The sequence below is a fragment of the Gossypium arboreum genome, chromosome 2, assembly GCF_025698485.1.
Source record: "Gossypium arboreum isolate Shixiya-1 chromosome 2, ASM2569848v2, whole genome shotgun sequence".
Taxonomy (NCBI): Eukaryota; Viridiplantae; Streptophyta; class Magnoliopsida; order Malvales; family Malvaceae; genus Gossypium; species Gossypium arboreum.
The window spans coordinates 3,335,554-3,352,995 of NC_069071.1; the positions used below are offsets into that span (position 1 = coordinate 3,335,554).

Genomic DNA, 17,442 nt, shown 5'->3' on the forward strand with positions numbered 1-17,442 from the left:
TCCCTCAAAGATAAAAATTACAGTCTAGAAAATTTCAAAAAATTTCTTAGCTACAAGGGCCAATATGTATCAGCAGAGAGTTTTAAATACCATAGAAGCCCTCGATGTGGACGAGGATCAGAAAGTATGGACCACCTATTCAAAGAATGTTCAATTTCAGTAACAGTATGGAAAGAATTATCATATCAGTATGTGCTACAAGAACCGAACCTGGAGTTCGCACAGTGGCTCATCTGGGTGTTTTTGCAGAGTTCTCCATCTCAGAGTAAGGTTGTCTGCTATGCATTATGGGCAATTTGGGGTGACAGAAATAACAGGATTCACAAGAAGACCAACAAAACTGGGAAAGAAATAGCATGTTTCGTACAAAGTTACATCTCAGAGCTAAGTGCGATAGAATAAAAAAAGACAAGAAAATGTAAAGTTATTAGTAAATGGAAGCCTCCGCCTATAAAGGTCGTGAAGATCAACTTCGATATAGCTTTTGATGAAAGATCTTGGCAATCGTCAGTGGGATTAGTGGCTAGGAATAGTGAGGGCAGGGTTCTGGTTTCGTGCTCTGAGATTCACGAGTGCGTTGCCTCGGCTTTTGCTGCTAAGGCTCTCGCATGTCCCACAGCAGTTCGACTCGGTATTAACATGCAATGGACATCAGTTATCATTGAGGGTGATTCATTAGCAATAATAAAGAAGTGCAAGTTGGATAGTATGAATAAATCACAAATAGGGGCTTATATCTACGACATTCAGATGTCACTGTCAATTTCCAAGAATTTCAGATTTGAGTTCATCCCACGAACAACAAATGAACTAGCACATAGTATAGCCACTGAATCAATGAAGGAAAAGAAAAAGTTTTATCTGATAGGACGAGTTCCTAAATTTGCTGAGAAACATGCTGACAAGGGGAGGGTGCGAGAACCGGACTGAACATAAAGGTTAGATGAGACCCTGGAGAGCGTTTGAAATGGAAATGAAAGGGCGAGGAGAATACAGCTCTCTGTGGAAATTTGGAAAGGGTTTTGCGGAAAGGATGAGGAAAATGTAAGAATGAAGGCAAAATGTGAAATGGAGAGAAAAGATTAGCAATCAATAGCTTCGGTGGAAGAGCTCTCATTAGAAATCTGGAAGCGTCATGAAGAAGAAACGGCAGACGATTAGATGGGATGGGCAACAGATTGCTTTTTTTGATTGGGTAGTGAAACGGTGGTTTTTTTAATTAGGTTCTAAAATATACTATTATGTTTTAGGAGCCAAAATATACGGGCTTGTTCTTAGGAGAATGATGCTGTGTTTTCATTTATTAGGCCTATCTTACAATTGTTTTCTTATAGGATCCAGTAAGGCTCAATGAGTTAGTCCTGGGCCTGTTGTCCTTTTATTTTTGTTATTTTAGGTTTATGTTTGTATTTTTTGGTACATTTTAATAAAGCCCAATCGAAAGATGATTTTTCAAAAAAAAAAAATCTATTTCATACAAATTGGTCATTTCTAACATTTTTATAAAATTATCCATAAAGTTTTACTTTTATTCAATTTAGTCCCTGAGCCTAAAACATACAAATTAGCCATGCTAACTGAATATTCATACATATTTTCCTCCTCCTCCTCTCCATTCCACATCCTGAATTTATATAACATGCTACAAGTAACATTATCAATAATTTCACTATTTACTTATATGTATATTCAAAACTGTCCATTTGCGTCATAGTCACTAAATTATTTATATCTTGAGCTACAGAACTCGAAATTAAGATCCGATAATTTTGCATGAAACTAGACTTACGTATATTCTTACCATAAAATTTTCAGAATTTTTGGTTTATCCAATAAGTACAGTTTATTCTTTAAATTCACCATTATTCTGCTGTCTGACAGTTCTGACCCATCTTTACTAAAAATTAATTATCTCATTGTAAAGGATTCGGATGATGTTCTCATTTGTTTCTATTGAAAATAGACTCATTCAGGATTTTAAAAATATAACTTTAAGAACCTAATTATTTTTATCCAATTTTTTATGATTTTTAAAAGTCAGAATAGGGGAACCCGAAATCATTTTGACCTTGTCTCACAAAATTTATTATATCTCATGATTCACAATTCTATTGCTTACAAGGTTTCTTCTATAAGAAACTAGACTTAATAAGATTTAATTTAATATTTTATTCATTCTCTAATTCTATTTCTAAAATTTTTTGTGATTTCTGAAAGTTAAACTACTGCTGCTGCCCAAAACTGTTTTAGTGCAAAATGTTAATTATTAAGTTTATAACACCCTTATTTTCTTTCTCTACAATATTTCCCACCACTTTCTCTTATTTCTCTTCACTGATATATCAAGAACATAGAACCATATATAAGAAAACTCTACTTTAGCTTCATTTCCATGCTTTTTCAATAATATCAAACTTAAAAATACATGGAAATCTTGATGTGTTTACCTTGTCTTATTATTTCCAATCTTTAAACTTCATTTTCTCTCTCCTCCAGCTTCTATTTCTTGAATCTTACTTGATATTCTAGCTTTCCATAGTCTCTTTATTATTTTTCTCTCTTGGTAACTATGAAAATTATTTTGATTTCTAGGTGAAAATGGTGAATTTTTTGTAGAAGGACTAATTTGTAAAGAATGAAAAGTTTCTTTCTTCTCTTCTCTTCTTCCTAACATGGGATGCATGGACAATGATGGAGTGTGTGTTTTTTTTTTCCACACACACACACACATATATATAGACTAAATAAAATATAAAATATGTTATTAAAATATTAAATAAATAAAAATTATCTAATTAAATAATTATAAAATATCACCAACATATCATTACTTTCTAGATTTCTCTCTCTTCCAGTTGACCATTTTACCCTTTGTGATCTTTTAAAATTCTATTCTTGAGTCATCACTTAATTTGGTAAAGTTACAATTTAGTCCATCATAATTCTTCACCTATTCAATTTGGTCCTAATTCATCAATTTTCCTTGGTTTCTAGATCATTCCACCCTTAAAATATTTTCACTATTAGTCCTTCCACTTTTTCATATTTACACTTTAATCCCTCAAATTTTGAATATTTACTCTTAAGCCACAAAACTTTTCTCACTTTTACAATTTAGTTATTTCTTGAATCAATATGTCATAATATACTTCCTAGTGCCATAACTCATTTTTCCTCTTCTTGTTACTTTATTTCCTTATTTTACTATATTAAGGATAATATCTTACTGTAGAAATTTTCGTGGTATTACAAACATTAGTTAAATTACCAATTTTCAATTCAATCTAGAAGTGAGTATTCAATTAAATCAAGTTGAATAGAGTAAAAATTTTGAGTTAATCGAGTTGACAAGTCCTATTTTATTATACTAACTCTATTTGAATCAAGTGAAATTATTCAATTAAATTAAAAATTAAATATGTCAAATTAAAATCTTGTTACAATATAACTAATTTCATGTTTGAGCACATAAATTTGAAAACTTTTTCAAAGCAAAATAATAATAAAAATATAAGATATTTTAGCATGGTAATCTTGAATCATTAACTAACTTATTTAGATTCTCAAAATTATTATTTTAGAAAAGATTTAAAATTCTAACTTTCTTTGTATATATTTTTAGATTTTAAATTTATTATAATTTTTTAAATATAAATTTTAAAATTTTTATAAATATTTTTAATTTTATAAATTATTTTATTTTATTTTTATGATTTTTGTTAAGAGAAAGATCAATTTGTTCATTTTCAAAATTGACAGGACAAAAGGGATATTTACACCAATTTGTTATTCGAATTATTCGAGTTATTCAAATTGTAAAACTCAACTTGATTCAAACTCAAAACTCGAATTACTTATTCGAGTTAACTCCAATAACTCAATTCAATTAACTCCAAATTCAAAAAAAAATTAATTTTTTCTAATCGAATTTTCTATCAATTAATTTTGTCATTTTTTAATAACGACTGTCTTTAAATGACATACCTTTTTAGGGTTGCTTTTCTAAGGAATGGACTAAATTTTCTTATTTTAAATATAATATATAGGTAAAGGTATTATGGAGGTCCCTATATAAGGATTTGGATTGCATTTTGGCCTCTCTATTGAAAATAGGTAGATTACTCTTTATATGTTAGATCAAAGAGTAAATCATTCTGTTAAAAGTTTCATCCATTTCTATTGTTAAAAGTTGGTCCATATACATCAGCATAAGGTACACGTGACACGCCAAGCGTCAATGTCTGGTTATTCTATCCACTATGCCAATTTTTAATGGTACAAAAGGGTGGAATTTTTAATAGAAATGACCGATTTATTATTTGATTTGATGTATAAGGACTAATTTATCCAATATTTAGGTAGAGAGAACAAAATGCAATCTAACTTTTACTTTATACATAAAACATTTAAAAGTTAAATATATCCTTAAAATATTTTTTAAACTTAAAAAAAAAGAAATTCTCGTCACGGGAATTCAATAAATTTTTTTATAATAAGAGAGATATATTTGGTCTAAACTATTTTCTCTTCATGATTAAATCGAGTTGAATCGTGTTTGAATTTAAATCAATTGAGTTGAGTTGAGTGCTTGTCAAATTGAATAACGATAGAGTCTAATTTTTTCAAGAGATTTATTTTGCCCACAACACGAAGACATCTTTTATCATGAGTGAATTTACATTATTTAAATTCTGCTATTAGTTTTATATTTTGTGAATGTTTTGAATTTAGTCCTTTTATTTTAATTTGATCATATTTAGTTTTTGTATTTGTAAGTTGGTCAATTTTAGTTTATATATATATTTTAAAAATTTTGAAATTTTAGTTTTAACCCAAATAGTAGCAGTTAAATCCATTTGGATCATTTTAAGTCTCTTTACTTTTTTATTTTTAAAATTTCATTCGACGAAATGATAATTGTTAATCTATTAACTAAATTATTTTTAGTGAGTAATGTATGAAAATAACAAACTAATATGGATAATACATGAAAATATGTTTACTACATCAGAATTTGAAAATATCATAACTTAGTTTAATAAAATTTAACAATTATTGTTTAGTAAGTACTGAAATTTTAAAATTTAAAAGTATAGAGATTAAATCTTCAACTTTTGTAAAAGTACAGGGACAAATAGCAGAATTTAACCTATTATGAAATAAGAACCCGTCCCTTAAATAAAGGAACCGCGCGTTGGCGCCATGCTCGCGACTGCGAAAGATAGGAGGACGGGTATTTGTGTTCTTGATCCTTTTTTGGCGAAAAAATAATTAATTGAAGTGTATTTGAATCTTCAATTTCGTGTATGGATCCACGATACACCGCCGAAATATTCAAGTAAGTTTCAACCCTAATTTATTTTTATTTTTCACGAAATTTTGGCTTACTTTTTTTCTTTAATTTATATTTTTTAGGCATTTGGAGATGCAGAATGAGCTGCTTTTAGAATCTCATTCATCAATTTCTCATCAATTGCATAAGCTTCAGGTTATTTTCTTTTCTTTTTCTATTTTTTCATGGTTTAATTTTGTCTTGCCAGTCCAAGTGATTTTCAAAATAAGAATCGTTAAGTAGAGACACTAATAAAGCCAAGGTGTTCGATGAAATGCTTAACACAAATTATAATGAGATGGGGATGTCTGGGGTTAATGATGAAACCAAGATTATTGCTAATGTTGACGAGGTGATCAATATTGAAGGAACCAAAGATTTGATTCCAACACCCAGCTCGAGTTTCAAGTCTACTGGTAACAACAAGATAATGAGTATTTGGATCCAAAACATTGTTTGGTTCAGTTGATGAGTCTAAGAGATTTGCAAGGGTATTAGCTAAGGCTTTTGATAGTGAAGTATCTCCTAGTGTAGGTTGTGATAACCTTTTGTTGTTTGATCAGTACTGTCAAATGACTACCGTTAGGACAAAGGTTTCTCAGTTTGTGTGTGATTATAGTTGTAAGGGTCATTATGTTGTTACAAGAACGAGGGAGTTTGTGAGGCCATTTGTTGGTTCGATTTTACACAATAGGTGGGAGTGTTTGTCGGTTAGATTTTACAGAATAGATTTAATGGTTATACTATTCAGAGGCGGTCATTTATCTCCTGCTTTGATGACAGTTCTGGTATTGTTGTTGTTTATGACATGGGTACAGAGAAGCAAATTACTGCAAGAGCAGTCTGCATGTAGTGAAAGTGCGAATGCCTACCTAAGCTCTACAGTTGGGATTGCCTTTATCTTTCGTTTTAGTGATGATACTTCTCGTGTCTCTCTTTCTACCATTAAAGAGGGTATATTCAAGGTAAAGATCGTTGCTGGACATATTAACCTTGGAGGTAACGATTCTGATTATAGAATTTTGAAGCACTTGGTGGCTCTGGATTTTATCTATTTGGGAAATTCTATTGTTGATTATGGAACTTTTATTGGATAATCAGTAGGTATTAGTGAACGATTTAACAGCTGAGATGGTGCATCTACCCTCAGGCAAATAATTCACCAAGTTGTTTGAAGTAGTTAGGAGGGGGTATGAAGTTAGTAATGGGTTTAGACTTTTGGTAATGGGTAGGATGAATTGCAGTGTTGATGTAAAGAGGACAATGCTTATTAGGGAGGATCTCATTGAAAATGTTGTTAAAATTTGTAGTAGATTCTAGGTGGTAGGGTTTTTTATTTATTTATTTTGAGTTGGAAGTAGGATTTTAAATAAATAAATAAATAAATAAAAGAATCATGTTAGTATTTTAACAAGAATAGTTAATGATTTAAGTGTATTAAATGATATTATAAAAGTAGAGGAATCAAATTATGCCAAATTAAAGTATAATAATTCAATCCCGAATTTGAGTATAGTCTAGAGATGAAGACCAGAATTCAACCAAAAAATACCCGGAATAACACCTTAGTTTCCTATTTGTAGGTAGAAGAAGAGATGTTGATGCGTAAATTTCATGAACTTATGAAGGCTCAAACTGTAAACAAAAAGGTATGCCTTTCATTCTCCTTTTGGTACAATGGACTCGGAAAGCCGTTGTAGATGCTGGTATTCTTGTTCAATGTCGCCTTTTTAAGTGACTGTATGAACCAATTGATTAAACCGTGTGTTGTATGTTTTCGATATTTAGACCTTGTTAATAGAATTACATACCAAGGAGATGTTAAATGTATAATCTTTTATCTCATTGAATTTTGAAGTATATTTTGGTTATACTTCTAACCAGAGTACTGGATATGATTTGTCTAATACTATTGTTTTTTTTTTTTTACTTGAACAGAATGAAAACAACGGTAACATTTCCACTGCTTTAGTTGATCCAGCCTGCGTTGAAGGTGATGAAGCAGGTAATTCCGCTCCTTTAGTTCTTGTAAAGAGCAAGGAACAATTGTGAAAAAAGCTTTGTTCGAGTTTAAATCTCAATCATAAACTCTGGTAACTTTTTAATGTAGTGTTAAAAATTTTCTCTCCATCCTTTGAATTTCAATGATTGCTGTATATTTTGGAAGCGATTTCGGTCTTTTCTTTTTCTTATTTTGTTGGTTCTTTGAGATCACTATAGGTCTTTTCCTATTGTAGAAAACAACTTTGACGTTGAATGTGAATGTGGTTAACTTCGTGAATCAAAGCTGGTTACTGCTGGAGGACGTTTCTCTGTATGCTAACGCGAGAATTTGTGAATGTACAAAGTATCAACAGAAATGATAGCTTAAAATTATAGTATACCATTGGTTCTTTAAGGTTGGTGGCTTTAGTGAATTGAGAATCTATCTATATATATAGCTCAGTTCACAGGCAGGTAACTTGATAGCTGGAACCTTTGCCTTGCATATGCTCTGAATTTGGATGTTTTGAACTGTTGTTATAGGGATGGTTTCCCTTAGGGTTAAATCACTTTTTGGGGTTTGAATTTGGCAATTATTCCAATATTGGGGTTTGAACATTTTTTTTGTCCAAGTTAGGCCTTGAACTTAGTAATTATTCCCCTATTGGGGTTTGAACTTTTTTGTCCAAGATTCTAAACTTGGCAATTGTTCCCACATTGAGGCTTGAATTTTTTTTTTGTACAAGTTAGTCCCTGATATTTCCTTAAAAATCCTAAAATTTAGGCTCCAACGTGAGAACAATTGTCAAGTTTAGACCCCAAATAGTGATTTAACCCTTTCCCTTAGAATCATGAATTTCAATGTTGAATTTTGATTTTTCCAGTTTTATTGGCTGTGGGATTTTCGATTTAGGACACCATTGTTGGCTGAATTATGTCATTAATTGTCCAGTTATGAAATAATAACCAAAGAACTCTCCATAAAGGGTAAAAAGCAGCTTTCACTAGGCTGCCCATTTAAGTGACCCTATTTGCAAGTTATTCCCTTAGTATAGACTTGATGTGCATGTTTATACCCATAAAAAATAATTTAGAAATGACTTCAGTATTAATAGTTTGAAAAACTTTTAGATGAGTGAATAACTTGTCCATGGAAGTACAAAAACCTCTTAATGAGCTCCATTCATGTTATATATTTGATCACGTTGATGAAAAGACTGAAGAATTTCAAGAGTTCTCTCTAGAATTATTTATTTGATGATGGCCAACAAAAATTATAAATTATTGAACTTCACTCAACTTTTTGTGCATCTTGACAAGCGTGTTGATATTGAAGAAAAACTTGTTAAATTCGTTAGGTCAAATTTTGCTATTAGTCTTTTAATATGCATAAATTATGGATTTAGTCATGTTCTTTAATTTGATTATTTTTAGTTCTTATACTTTTCGAATTTTAAAATTTTAACTTTGATTCAAATGATAGTCGTTAAATCTATTAACTAAAATGGCATAGTTTTGTCTAAGTATTACGTGAAAATAGCAAGTTGACATAGCATCATATATTTGATAATATGTTTATCACATAAGGTTTTGAAAATGGTAGAATTTAACTTAATGTACCTTTATTGCATAAGTTATTTCTTTTGGGTATGATTAATGTGTCTTTCATATTTGTTCTACGATGTATGAAGACTACTCCTTTAAGGGATGATGGTTGTCTCTCTCTACACTGTCATCTCTAAGGCTTAAGTTTGGATTGATGGAGTTTTTCTAATTTTACAAATAAATTTTCTTAATTTTTATTTTTTTAACAGCCAAGAGGAGTCTTCAAATTATTGTTTAGAAATTTGTTTTAAAATTTTAAAATATTTTAATTTAATCCTCAAAATATCAATATTGTATTAATTAGGTCCATTTGTGAATCTAGTTTTTAGTTTAACGTTAAATGTTAGATTGAATTTGACATTAAGCATATTTAGAACACCATAACTAAAATTTAAACACATACTTATAACTTGAACAACTTGAATATAATGTGTTAAAAAATAGTAAATTTTAACAACAATGATTTTAATATATATATATATATTAATTAAACTTTAAGCCCATATGTTTTAAACATAATTCACATCATATCCAAACAAGAATTTTAATGCCTAAGATGACGACCAAGTTAACAAATTCTAATAGTTTAATATTTTGAGGGCAAAATTAAAATATTTTGAGGATTAGGTATTAATTTAAAATTTTAGAGCAATTGTTTAAGGACATCTTGTGCAATTAATTTTTAAAATAAAACATAAGTATATGTGTACACTTTTTAACTTTCACTTAGGGAATTAAAAAACTACACCATCAACATACATGTTAATTATTCATTGAATGAATTATTTGGCATCTAGTGAATGTTTTATGGTATTATTAACATTCATTTTAGGGCTTATTTTTGGTATCAATGGCCTTTTTAAAAATATCATTTTTAAAGTTTAAATATGCAATTTTTTAAAGTATTATATGATTTATTATTGTACTTAATATTTATCAGTGATAGTTATTGATATTTATTTAAATTTTATATTTAGAATTTATAATCTAAAGATACGTAGTTATAAATTTTAAAAAATTAACTACGAATGCACGTGATAATTAGTCATTGAAAGAAATTATTATTTATTGCCTTACCAGCAAAAATTATTGAAGCAAGATAGGGACCAAAATTACTGTACCAAGATATTTGAAGCAAATTTCAAATAAATAAATAGCTTATTTTATAAATGAACTGTATATGATATTTTCCTTTGGCGTATCTCACCTACATAATTAGTCATAAGTTGCATGTAAGAAAAAGCCAAAAGAAAAAAGAAAGTGCTTGATTACAAAAGTTGACATCTTTGATGAAAACTCTTGTGACATATAGCAATCTTTTTAGGTGTCCATTTGCCCCCACAATAATAATTGGTTTTGATTAGTTTGAAAGGGGATTTTTCATGCTTTTTTTTTTTCAGGAATAATATAGAAAAACGGTAGAATTAAGAAATTTTTTTAATTACCCAAATAATATAGATTGTGGACGGAAACTTCAAATCGGTATGGCTGTTGACAATTTTAGATGACAATGAAGCATGAAGCAATAATTGTGTTAAAAAGAGATATGGAATTCTTATAATTTTAAATTGGTAGGCGACATACTGTTTGAGTTTTTGATGGCTTGTTATGTTGAAACTTTAGATTTTTTTATATCTTTAAAATTATTTTCATTTTAAATTTTAAAGAGTTTATTTTTATGATTTTTATTTTTAAAATTTTATTAAAAATTATGTACTTTTAAAGTGTGAATACCAAATTAATAAAAATTATAGTCGAGGGCCATATAAAATTATTTTACATTTGTCATCATTAACTTAAATGGCAAAAAAATGAAGGAATCAGGATTTTAAATTAAAAAACATAAGAACTTAATACCTCAAAATAAAAAATATAATAACTAAAATTTAAAAGAGTATAAAAACTTTTTAACATATTTAGACTTATAAATTATACCAATAGATGATATAAAACATCGTATCAAATAGCTTAAAATGAATTAAAATGGCATATAAATGTTTCAAAAATCGTATAGGCATTGTAAATAGTTATGAAATGGAAGTGCAACCATACCAAATGGCATTCAAGCTTTAAATTACTATTTGCACAATGTGAAAGTCTAAGCTCATTTAGTTTTTTTTTCTTTTAAAATAGATATTATCTATACAATTTTTGTCAACTTGAATTTACCCTTATAAATACATAAAATTTATTTTAAAATTAATTTTTCATATTTTAAATAAAAATAAAATTATAAAATGAAATCTTCAAAATTCAAAAAAAAATAATTTTTAGCAAAAATATCTCATCTAATATTTGACAATTTGCAAACTAGAAGAAACCAAGCTTATTAGGAAGGAATGACTCTTTGCTGTTTTGCATATCAAAAGGTATAAAAGTGGAAACTAAAATTTACAAATAAATCATCTGTACCGTTTAAGTAGCTGTGGTTTGGATTTTTTTTTCTTTTCTAATTTCCTTATTCAAGCTTCATCCGAATGTGTCCCATAATCCATTTTACTATTAAAAACAAAAGTATACTTTTTAAACGTTAATATTTATATAAATTTTTATTACATACATATTTTCGTAATTAATACATGTTTTTATTTTCATATTTAAGTATTACATATAGTGTTGAACGAATCCAAACTTGAAAAAAACCTAGTTTGGAGCCGATCTATACGTGACCCTTAAATAGATCTATAACTTTATTTTAATATGAAGAGATGGACTTGGAGGACAGAAAAAATGGTTCATCTCCAATTCTCTTTGTGCTCAAGATTTTTTTAGCTAGTATTTTCCATTTCATCTCATCCTTCTTAAATTGTTTCTTGATTTTATCCTTGAAATTCCTTAAAAAAAAATTTGAAAAGTTAGGGTCTCAATAAGTCATTAGAATAAATAAGATTGGATAAATGAATGGCTTTGGTAAAGAGATCTCTAATCTCTTTTAATTTTGATATTTAACAAATTAATCCCTTTCATAAAGTTTAGAATAATTAATCATTATCAATTTCGAAAGTGAAGAATTAAAGACAATTAATCACAATGTTGGTGTTTTGGTCAATGGTACATTTTTTTATTCGTATAATAACAAATTTAGCTCGTAACATTTACACATTATGTTGTTTTGGCCGTGATTTAATAATTTTAGCTTACAAATTTTAAGCAAAATATAAAAATTGAGGGCTAAATTTGTTATTAAACCAATCAAAATTATGTACTATTGACAAATTAGTTGCTTGCTTTCAAAATTAATAGAGATTAAATTACTTCAATTTTTTAAGAGGGACCAATTTGCTTAATATCAAAATTGAGAAGGACTGGAGAAGTGTTTTTACCTAACTTTTGCGGATTAGTTATTTTAGTGAACAAAATTGACATCAAGCATGTTGCTTGGTTTTTAATTACCTGCACAAAGGAACTCTGCATGAACCTGAATCCGCACAGAGACGGGAGTGTAACTCGAGGAGCTGCCACATTCTTTTGCAATGGATGCAACCGCCGGGGACTCTCAACTTGCAACCGGCGAAATGGCGAACAAGCAATTCGATCCCTTTGCAGGCCTCGTAAGTGCAAGGTTTTTGGTCGTCTTTTAAATCCTTATCGCATGGACCAATTGTCCTGCATCCGTCTCTGCATATGTGAACAAGAGCCTCCATTGCTTCGTATAATTGAAGGTAAATCTTCCGCTCGTTCAATTTTCTGATTCTCTCCTTCTCCATCTGGGAAAATCACATTTACCAGTTTAAGATCAAAGTGATAATAACAATGAAAAACAGCCTTAAAGACATATCCTTACTTGTTCTTCATAGATCATGGATTCCAAAATTTCCTTTTCCAGTGCTGGGTGGCTCCTCTTCATGGCAATCCATCCTTCGGTTGCGGAAACAGCCTTGATGTTCCTTAGGATCATACGGTGAGTAAGCAGCACGAGCCGAGGTGCGTCACAAAGTAAAGAGAGCTGGAAGACATCAACGACATTGTCTAGCGTAAGCAAGCTGTTCTCGAGTTGCTGTTCACAAATTCGCTTCAACTGAGGAACAACAAATGCATGTGACAATACCAACAATGGCAGGACAAGTTCCTTCATTTCTTCTTGCTCATAACTACAGATGAAAACCAATTACACTTAGGAAATTAGTAACATGATGCAGCCAACTGGATATCAATGGCTCTAATTTCTGCATTTAATGGCCTTAAAACTGAACAAGTACAGACCAGTTTGGCAGTTTCCTAGCTTGTCAATCTTTTGAACAAATGTTAACTGATTTCCAATTATTATACTGGTTCACAAACTGTATTCGAAAAAATCTCTACCAAGGAAAGGGTAGTTACCAGGAAGAGTACAAGAACCGGATGAAAACACGAACTGCGTCGTGCTGAACACCGTGGATTGAAATCAATCTCTTATGGCCAACACCTTTTGCTTGTTTCAACATGCCTCTTAAGACGGGAGAGGCCATGCCCTGTAGGCAAATATCTAGTCAATGGATTGAATCAATGATAAGAACAAAATCATGCAAATCAGCAATGTCACAACCCCACCGTTTCAATGCCTATAACTATTTACTTACACAGAGGATTGATCATTGTCTATGGTCTAAAACTTGCATATACTATCAAACTGTGTAAGAAACCAAAAAAAGCTTATCTAACTCATCAATATTTGGACTTGAGAGTGTTTTAATTAGTTTAAATTATGAAAGAATGAGCCAAACAAGAAAGAAAAAAAAAAAACACAATTTGGGGTTAGTTCATGACATTAAACAGGCTTTTTACAATCATTAAAATCTGAGATGGAAATACAAGGAGGGGGCTTACAAGAACACCGGCATGTGCATAGATGATTCCACCATCACTAGTTCTAATTGTAACATCGGCCCTATAGCCCCTATCAAAGAGGTTATCCCACAAATCTCTCGTGGCTGTTAACGCACAGCTGTTTCCTTTTGTTGCCGATCCCTTACGCCGACAGTTCATAGCTGGGCCTGGTAATGGAGGTGGCGTTGGACAAATATTATTGCAACCTTGAGGTGATTGCTTTGTAATAATTTCCATCCGTTCAATTTACTTCCCTTTTGGAAGGATTTAATAATTTTTTTGTCCTTGGATCTGAAAATGATTGAAAAAAGCATAGATTTGATCAGCGATTTCACAAATTGCAATGCAAAATCAAACAGAAGATTAAGTTTAAAAAAGGAGCAAAATCAATGAACATGATTATCAAAAACGTATAAACTACTAATATTCCCTTGAATATCCACATACGGATCCAAAAACTATCTAAAAATTCACGAAATTGAAACATTAAAAAAATTTTAAAATTAAAACAAATCTTCACATTTTCTAATCAAATCAAATCAAAACTAAACGATGTACGGAAACGCAAAATTCAATACTGACCAAGTTAACATGATTTCCTCCCAAAAAAATCTCAAAAAGATCAAAATCTCACAGAAAAACTGAAATTAATTGAGGTAAATGAATAACATACCTTTTCTTTTTTCCTTTTTTTGCTTCTCTTCTTAACGTAATTTGTTCAACAGAAAAAATAAAATAAGGAAAAGGCGACGACAGATCGCTTCCTTTTCCGGCTGAAAAAAATCTTCAAAGTATAAACAAGAGTCAAAATTAAAAGTTAAAACACCGGCGGAATCTGATATTCCTAGCACTCAAAATTGCCGACGCCTATCTCAAGCGCCACCGCTAGTGCCTACAAGCTTTGATGCAGAGGCTGAAGAGAAATAAAATGAAAATGAATAAATAAACAAATAAACAAATAAACAAACTAGAAATTAGAAAATTTTAATTAAAAGGAAATTAAATAAATTTTGGGGAAAAAAAAATCAGTTACTATTCAAATTCCACTCTGCTCTTCTACGTTTCTTTTCCAACTGTTTTCACGTGCTTATTTCGGTCACGCGCTTCCACGTCCTCCAACTGTTTTTCACGTGCTTGATTTCCCGCGTTTTAATCTCCGCTACGCAAAAATAATTAAATAAAATAATTCTAACAGTTTATTTTCAACTGTCTTTGACTTCCAGTAAATTTTTACGGGTTTTTACTAAACTAGGACAAAAAATAAAAAATTTTAAAATAATACAAATGAAAACTATGTACCAAAATGGTATATTTGGGAGGTCACTATGAGGCATACCCCATGTCAATCAAAATTATTATTATTATCATTAAATTCGGCACAAAACTGAAATATAATAATATAATGTATTCAAGGACCTGTTATGCAATTGTTCCATTTAGAATGACAGCTGAAAAAATAAAAGGGTAAGGTGCCGACTGACAGTGTGGCGGCACCATACTTAAAATATGACTAATTACTTTGTTAGCCCTCATTATTTATTATTTTCTTTTTTTCCTTTCAACTCACTATATTATTTTAAACAAGCCCTTAGCCTATTTTTGTAGTTAAATAACCCTTAAATTATGGTTTTACTCACAAAAGCCCTTCATTTTAATATTAAAGTAAATATATTTTAAATTTCAAGCTTTTATCTTAATTTTTGTTGATGCAATAAAATTATATACAATTTAACATCAACATAAAATTTAAAAAGTAATCAAAATTTTCAAAAGAGTAGTTAAGAATATCATGTATATAAGCACTCTCAAGAAATTTTAAAATTTTATTTTTATTTAATAAACTATTCACATCAACATAAAATGTGAATTAGTTTATATTTTTTAAATAGCTTTACTTTGAGTAAAATATATTTACTTTAATATTAAAATGAAGGGCTTTTATGAGTAAGAACCATAAGTTAAGGGGTTATTTAACTACAAAAATAGGTTAAGGGCTTGTTTAAAAATAATATATTGAGTTGAAGGGGAATAAAAAGAAAATAATAAATAATGAGGGCTAACAAAGAAATTACCCATTTTTTAAGTTTGGTACCGCCACACTGTCAGGCGTCACCCTTACCCCTTTTTTTCGGCTGTCATTCTAAATGGAACAATTGCATAATAGGTCCCTAAATACATTATATTATTATATTTCAGTCTTGTGCCGCAATTTAATGATAAAGAACAAGAATTTTAATTGACATGGGTGATCATGCCTCTGCCATAGGCGGCACCTCCCCAAATGTACTATTTTGGTACATAGTTTTTCATTTGTATTATTTTGAAATTTTTTTATTTTTTTGTCCTAATTTAATAAAAAACCCAAATTTTACTAAATTATTGCAAAAAAAGTCATGAATTACTCTTCTTCTTCTTTTTCATTTTTTATTGCAAAAAGGAAATGCGAAATTTTATTTAAATTTTTAAAATATATTTATTAAAAATTATGTAGAAATAAAATAAAGTTTTTGTTGAAATTATAAATTTAAAGGTTTAAAAATCATAATATAAGGTGTACTTACAAATAATTCAAGTTCAATTGAACTCGATTAAATAATTATCAAGCTGAGTTCAAATTTAAACTATCAATCGAGCTGAATTTGATATTAGCAATACTTAACTCAAACACTCTTGAGCCTTATTCAGCTGAGCTCGAACTTGAAAACGTACGAGCTAAATTAAGCTTGAATTCGAGCTTGTATATAAAAATCAATAAATGAATTTAATTAAGCTCAAGTTCAAATAGTTCAATTATATTTTGAATTGAGAATGTTTGATCGAGTTTAAGCTTCGAATTTCAAGTTGAGCTCAAGCTTTTCAATATTCCGGCTCAACTTGACTTCATTATACCATATCATAAAAATATTTTTATTTTATTATTATTATTTTATATAAAATTAATAGAAACTCAACCATGATAAAACATAATTTTTTTATAAATTTTTTAACCATTTCAACTACTTCGTGTATGATTAATTAGTGATATTAACTCCTTGTCACATCAATTTAATTAAGATTTTAATTAAATATAAATTAAAATTTAAAAATAAATGCAGAATCTATTTTGATGAAAAATTATTTAATTGAAATAATTTTTAAATTAAATTTTGGCAGTGTTTTTCTACAGCTAATTGTTTGCTGTATAGAGGAAGCCGACGGTCGGGCAGAGCCAATTTTGTTTTGGTTCGGTTAATGAGCTGGACCGGTACGGTGTAGCAGTCAAAGATGCTTCTCCCATTATTCTTTTTTGCACATGTGCGTTATTCTTTTTAGTATATTTTTTTATATTTTATTAATTTTTTGAAAGATATATTATTTTATCGTATGCATATTATACTTTTATATTATAATATTAAAATTTAAAATTAATAAAACTCGATACGAAAATCTAGAGGAAGGTTGATGATGATCCACCCTATACTATCAAATTATTAGGGGTTTGGTGCTTCAAATGTTTAATATTATTGAATTTTAATATTATTTATAATATGATATTACAGATTTAAAATTAATATTCAGTGCACTCGAATTCACATACTTCTATATTAGTAACAATGTTCATGTCAGTCGAATTAAAATTCAATCGACAAGTTAATTTTATTACCACTATTACCATATTTATACAATTTTAGATTATTCTAGAATATTTTTTATTTTTTAATATAAAATTATGCATT

The 17,442-nt window shown here is 29.4% G+C and overlaps 2 protein-coding genes across 4 annotated transcripts; one reads left to right on the forward strand and one right to left on the reverse strand.

Annotated features, from left to right (window-relative positions):
- The first annotated feature begins 5,138 nt into the window (after positions 1-5,138).
- LOC108468163 (uncharacterized) lies at positions 5,139-7,618 on the forward strand. Of its 3 annotated transcripts, XM_017769036.2 has the most exons (6): positions 5,139-5,338; positions 5,416-5,488; positions 6,151-6,297; positions 6,916-6,981; positions 7,271-7,337; positions 7,570-7,618. In XM_017769036.2, the coding sequence occupies exons 1-6, from the start codon at positions 5,307-5,309 to the stop codon at positions 7,602-7,604; spliced, it is 420 nt and encodes a 139-aa protein (XP_017624525.1). In that variant the 5' UTR covers positions 5,139-5,306; the 3' UTR covers positions 7,605-7,618. The 3 variants fall into 3 exon arrangements, with proteins under 3 accessions (XP_017624525.1, XP_052879640.1, XP_017624524.1); XM_053023680.1 differs by lacking the exon at positions 6,151-6,297 and having other exon boundaries at positions 5,143-5,338; XM_017769035.2 differs by having other exon boundaries at positions 5,154-5,338; positions 7,271-7,618.
- Positions 7,619-11,414: 3,796 nt separating this feature from the next.
- LOC108468002 (BTB/POZ and TAZ domain-containing protein 4-like) lies at positions 11,415-14,809 on the reverse strand. The gene is made up of 6 exons (XM_017768847.2): positions 14,400-14,809; positions 13,727-14,017; positions 13,241-13,371; positions 12,705-13,011; positions 12,314-12,627; positions 11,415-11,754 (listed from the first exon to the last, which is right to left on the reverse strand). The coding sequence occupies exons 2-6, from the start codon at positions 13,961-13,963 to the stop codon at positions 11,616-11,618; spliced, it is 1,128 nt and encodes a 375-aa protein (XP_017624336.1). The 5' UTR covers positions 13,964-14,017; positions 14,400-14,809; the 3' UTR covers positions 11,415-11,615.
- Between the last annotated feature and the right edge of the window lie 2,633 nt (positions 14,810-17,442).